The 6,000-nt window shown below is 40.0% G+C and overlaps 1 protein-coding gene across 5 annotated transcripts in view; it reads left to right on the top strand.

The window, feature by feature from the left end:
• CLCN4 (chloride voltage-gated channel 4) overlaps positions 1-6,000 on the top strand; it is a 97,737-nt gene that overhangs the window by 73,408 nt on the left and 18,329 nt on the right. For all 5 annotated transcript variants that reach the window (XR_011164168.1, XR_011164167.1, XR_011164166.1 and 2 more), the window contains one exon: positions 3,420-3,636. Coding sequence is in view for 1 of the 5 variants with exons in the window: in XM_069066935.1 (XP_068923036.1) it covers positions 3,420-3,636 (217 nt within the window). In the remaining 4 variants the exon portion in view is untranslated. The remainder of the gene's footprint in view (positions 1-3,419; positions 3,637-6,000) is intronic.

The raw sequence follows: 6,000 nt of genomic DNA, 5'->3' as shown, positions 1-6,000 counted from the left end.
TTTTTTTTTGTATATTAATTCAGTTCTAGTTCAAATGTGTTCATTAGTTTTCTTGAAACTCAACAAACTATTGTAAATTCATCTATGTTTGCATTCAGTATGTGATTCCACAAATTAGTGTATGTAATTCTGTAATGGGATTTGCTGGATTTTGAAGCCTCTATATAGTAAAATTTAAAAGTGCTGTTGTCGCAATAGCTAGAAACATGCAATATGATGGCAAAGAATCATCCACCTGAAGATAAGAGCAAATAGAAGTGTGTTGGACATTTTTGTAAAATCACTGAAAAAGAGAAAAGTCTTGATTCAGGAAAGGAACACTTAGTGCAATACAGACCTTTGAAAAGATGGGCCTCAGTCAGTGTATTTCTGATTGAATCTCATCCTTTTTGATGTTACCAGAGTGGGCCCCATCATCTGAAGGCATTTGCTCTGCAGGCCAGCCTTCTGTTTCTATTTTAACTAGGGCTTCTTCCTTCTACCCCCATCTCAGTGTGATCCCAAATGCTACCAGAGTAGTGTATTGCAATGAAAGGCCACAGAGGACACTATTGTACTCTTATTCTTTCAAGCAGAAATATAGGTGAATAATAGTGTGTGAGAAGAGAAGAGATTTATAACAGATCTGGAACCATTCTTAGGGCAAACCTCACCACACATCTTTTCTAATCTTTTCCTATTCATTAGCCCGAGACAAATCTATTGAGACCAATAGATTTGTTTCATTTTTTACTTAAAAAAAGTTTTCAGTTCAGATATCCACAATGACATTTAAGTTGTTTCTAATGAGCTCTAAGTTCTCAGCAGAGAAAAAAGTAGGATAATTGTAATCATAACAACTTTACTATCATTTTTTTTAATCCAAGAAATAACTCATTTAAAAAAATAGGAAAAATCCAAAGCAAAAGAGAAAAATGTGGTTTTCCTAAGGCATTTATTTCTCTTTTCCTTTTGGGGATAATTGTGTTTACACTTCAAGTTCTGGATACCGAGGCAAGTTTGGTCTCAGCCTCCTTTCTCATCCTGCAAAAGGTTCACTTTGCCATTGTGGAAATTATAAATTAATTTGAAATTAGCAAATGCCATTTTAAAAATTAATACTAATTGGGCACTTTGGGGCCTGTCTCCTGTCCCTGAGGGGAACTCCAGGTTCACCCTGCCCCACACAAAGGAGCAGTGGCTTTTGTCAGACCCATCTTTAGAACCTTTGAAAGGATGACGTGCTCTGAATCTCAGTGGTGATCCTTGTATCATGGAATCCGCCTCATGAAGAATGATTAGTTTGATCGTGTTGCACATTTTCTACAAGTGTAGAGGCTGGAGTGCTAGATGTGATGTTAGGAAAAACCAGGTCTAAGCCCCGCCTCAGATACTGACTATTTGGGCAAGGCAGCCTCTGCTTCCTCTTCTATAAAGTGGGGAAAATAATTGCATTTACCTCCCAGTTTTGTGAAGTTAAAATGAGATAATATATGAAAAGTGTATTGCAGACATTAAAATACTATTCTTAGTACTAATAATCCTATTTTTCCTCACTTTTTCAATGGAGTTCAAATAGAAACAGTCCTGAGACAAGTTGCTATCTTGTTATTATTCTCTTCTTTTGTTTATCTATGTTTAGCATATTATTTTTTGTGCAGGTGCATAACAAAATTGATTTTTTCAATTGAATAACATACTGGGTTATAATCTCATCTTCTCTAGGTGCACTGAAAGCATCTCTGGGACAACTTGAGTATCATACAGGATTCTGGGGATATGTATTCCATCCCATTCCCGTGTGGTTTTGATTTTTTTTTTGCTAGGGAACTATACAATATTTTGAAAACTTTTGATTCCATGTAATTTGGAGATTATGGGAATTCAGGAGGGCTACATTTATTAAAATATTGTTCTTAAATTTTTATGCATTATAGTCTTATCTGGGCCATTGTGGAAGGAGAGAAGGTAGAAAGGAAGGAACGTATTTATTAAGCACCTACTATGTGTAAGGCACTGTGCTAATTAAGCACCTTACAAATATTATCTTTAATTAATGCCCACAATAATCCTGAAAGGTAGACACTATAATTATGACCATCTAACATTGAGGAGGGGCAGCTAGGTGGCACAGTGAATAAAGCACCAGCCCTGGAGTCAGGAGGACCTGAGTTCAAATCCGGCCTCAGATACTTGACACACTTACTAGCTGTGTGACCTTGGGCAAGTCTCTTAACCCCAATTGTCTTGCCTCCTCTCCTCAAAAAAAAAACAACAACCAAAAACATTTGAGGAAGCTGAAGCAAACAGAGATTAAGTGACTTGCCCAGAGCCACATAGCTAGTAAGTGTCAGAGGCTGGATTTGAACTCAAGACTCCCTAGTTCCATTCTCTATGCCGTCTTGCTGGTTCAGTGGTCTGGGTAAGAGGTAATGAGGGCCCACATAGCAGAAGTGGCCCTATGACCGTAGAGAAGTGAATGGATGTAAGAGACATCATGTAGAATCAGTAAGACTGGGCCACTGATTGGATACGGATAGAAACGAAAGAGCTAAAGGCACCTTTGAAAGTTGTGAATCTAGGTGATTAATAAAATTGTGGCACCTTAAACAGAAATTTGTCTGTAATAATGTTCTTCTCTCAGTACAATTTATTTTATTGAGTTCTCAAGGATATTTGAGGTCATTATTTGCAGTAAAGGAATTTATATATATTAGTCTGTGAAAGATTATAAGCTCCTGATATATAATTCTGGCTATTATAATTGCTAGACTAAGGCAGAGTAGCCATGTACCACTTGAGGCTGTTTATTTTTTTTAATTTATTTTATTTTGAATTTATGATACAAAACAAGCATTTCCATAACTTAGTATAATAAAAAAGATGATTGCATATGAAACTATTGAAATTATTATGCACAACTTGTTATTCCTTTTAAATATATAATAAAATTATGTAAATTTCTCTTTTTTTCCCCTTTTTCTTTCCTCCTCCCACTCTGCCTAGAGATGGTTACCGCTAGACATAAAATTATTCTATACATACTTTATTTATCATTTCCCTCTAGATGCAGACAGTGTCTTCATACGTTCTTTATAGTTAATTTGGGTATTTGTAATAGTCAAAATGAGTTATTCCTTCAAAGACCTTCTTAAGATATTATTCCTGTTGCTGTATACAATGTTCTCTTGGTTCTGCTCATTTCACTCCTGATTATTTTGTGCAATATTATCCATGGTTTTCTAAGCTCATCGAGCGCATCATTTCTGATAGCACAGTAGGGTTCCATCGCAATCAAAGACCATTCCCCAGTTGATGGGCATCCCTGCAATTTCCAGTTCTTTGCCACCACAAAGCAAGCTGCTATAATCATTTTAGAATACATAGGTTCTTTTCCTTTTGCTGTTTATCCTCATTGTCTTTCTGCTCTCATTGCCTAGAAAATGCCCGGCAGCGGCAGGATGGGATCGTGAGCAATTCCATCATGTATTTCACCGAGGAGCCCCCTGAACTGCCCGCGAATAGCCCTCATCCCCTGAAGCTGAGGCGCATTCTCAACCTGAGCCCCTTCACAGTCACTGACCACACCCCCATGGAGACGGTGGTGGACATCTTTCGGAAGCTGGGGCTCCGGCAATGCCTGGTAACTCGTAGTGGGTAAGCAGAACAGCAAACCTGAGTCCCGTTCCAATCAGCATTTAAGAAGCTACCTACGTACACAGCGCGGTGCTTAGCACTGATGCAATAGAAAGACAAAACTGACTTAGATCTTACCCTGAAGAATGTTAACATTCTGCTGAGGGAACATCACATGCAAACAGTTATTACATGCAAAAAAAAAAAAAATCGAGGAGGCGGGAAGCACCAACAGCCAGGGAGACCAGGACAGGGAAGGAGGCCTCTGGGCTGTGGAGATGAGGACAGACACTGAAGGCACGTGGGATGGCTCAAGCAAAGACAGAGGCAGGAGATGCCGTGCTGAGTTGGGGGAAGGTACGATAGGTCAGTGTGGGTGGAATGTCGAGGTGTATGAAGGGAAGTAATGAAAGAAGTCAGGAAAAGTGGGCAGAGGCCAGGTTGCCACGGGATTTAAATGCCCAGTTGAGGAGTTTACATTTTTATCTTTGAGGCAATAGAAAGCCACTGAAGATACTTGACTTGGCACATGTGGTCTGCTTTTTCCTTTAGGAAGATGAATTTTACAACTGTGTGGAAGGTGGGTTGGAGAAGAATGATGCTGAAAGCTAGGAAATGAATTAGGAGTCTGTTAGAGGCAGTCTAGTACAGTAGATAAAGTGCTGGGCCTGGAGTCAGGAAGATTTGAGTTCAAATCTGGGCTCAGACTGTGTGACCCTGGGCAAGGCACTTAACCTCAATCTGCCTCCATTTCCTCCGGTAAAATGAAGGTAATAATAACATCTCCCTCAGTGGCAATATGGGGATAATAATAGCACTTTGTTGTGAGAATCAAATGAGATATTTGCAAAGTGCTCAGCATGGTTTCAGGCATGTAGTAGGTCCCCAAGAAATGCTTGTTTACTTCCTATTTCAATAATCCATGTGAGAGGTAATGAGGGCCCAAATAGGGGGCCAGCCTTGTGAGTGGAGACAAAGGGATGGGTGCAAAAGATGTCAGGAACAAACTACAAATAAATAATTTTAAAAAAATTTTTTTGCTTTTTGGAGGGCAACTGGGATTAAGTGACTTGCCCAAGGTCACACGGCTAGTTTTTGTGTTAAGTGTCTGAGGCCAGATTTGAACTCAGGTCTTCTTGACTCTAGGGCCGGTGCTCTAACCACTGCACCACCTAGTTGCCCCACAAGTAAATAATTTTTCAAAAAGGCGTCAGGGAGGTAGAATCAGCAAGATGAGGCAGCTTTTTAGATAAGGGGGGGAGAGGGAAGAGCTCTCCTCAGAGGTGTCTCAGACACCCAGGCAGGAGCTGGGAGGTTTGTAGGGAGGGATGATTTAGGGGCAGAGGAGAGAGAGCTCTGCTTAGGACATAGTGAGTTTGACATGCTTATAGGATATGTAGGTGAAGATGTCTGGCAGACATCTGGTGATGCCAGTTTGAGACTATAATCAAGAGACACGAAAACAGAAAACAGTGGGGGAGAGTAGGAAGAAGGGGTAGGGGAGGGGGGATGGTGGTGACGGGAACTGATCCAGTGTGATGGAAGGAGACGGCTTCTAGGGGCTCTGTTCACATAACAGTCAGTCCTTCTTAAGAACAGAGAAATCTGAGACAGAGACCATGTGATTCGTACTGCATTCGACTGTGGTAGGAGGGCAGAGGAAGAATAATCACTTGGCCTCCTGCTTTGAGCAGTGAGCCTGTCTTCTCACAAGTGTTTTTTTTTCTTTCTTTCTATGGGGAGTTTGGATGTGAATGCAACACAAAAACAGACCCTGACTTCTTGAGCAATTAATGAAAATAATACTCAGCAACAGACCCTTGTCAGCCTAGGAATAATATTTTACCGTGTATCACAAGCACTGAGATAAATCAGCTTTGAAAAGGAAACTTTTTCCTTCATTCATCCCTGCCCTTAGTTCTGAAAATGGAGAAATCTGAAAGGTTTTATATCATAGGAGTTTGAGACCACAGAGGAATCAGCTGTACCCCCCCCACCAAAAAAAAACCCCAACAACCAAAAACTCAGTTCTTTAGCTATCCCTCTATGTGAAAATTAAAGCATTATGGAAAAATTCCCATGAATTTAGGAACCACAATTTAAAGTAGTGTAATAGGCCAAGAACTACCTTGTTGCATCGTCCCAGTAGCTGATGGATTATTTATGGTATGTTATGTGGCTACTACATTGTCATTCTATAAGTATCTTTTTTGGGTAGTGGTTTGTTTTTTTGGGGGGGTTTTGGCATTATAGACCTATAATTTCACTGGAATAGAGAATTCTGAGTCTGGAAACTCTGGGTGTGATACTGTGATCTTATGAATTGATCAACCAGTGCAAATCAGTAACTGATTTGTTAACTGCTGTTGGAGAGTTGTTTGCAGG

The sequence above is a fragment of the Petaurus breviceps genome, unplaced genomic scaffold (genome assembly GCF_028583685.1).
Source record: "Petaurus breviceps papuanus isolate PSGF00001 unplaced genomic scaffold, PetGlider_PUasm1.0 90731, whole genome shotgun sequence".
NCBI classification, from domain to species: domain Eukaryota; kingdom Metazoa; phylum Chordata; class Mammalia; order Diprotodontia; family Petauridae; genus Petaurus; species Petaurus breviceps.
This window is presented reverse-complemented; position numbering and strand designations above follow the sequence as displayed.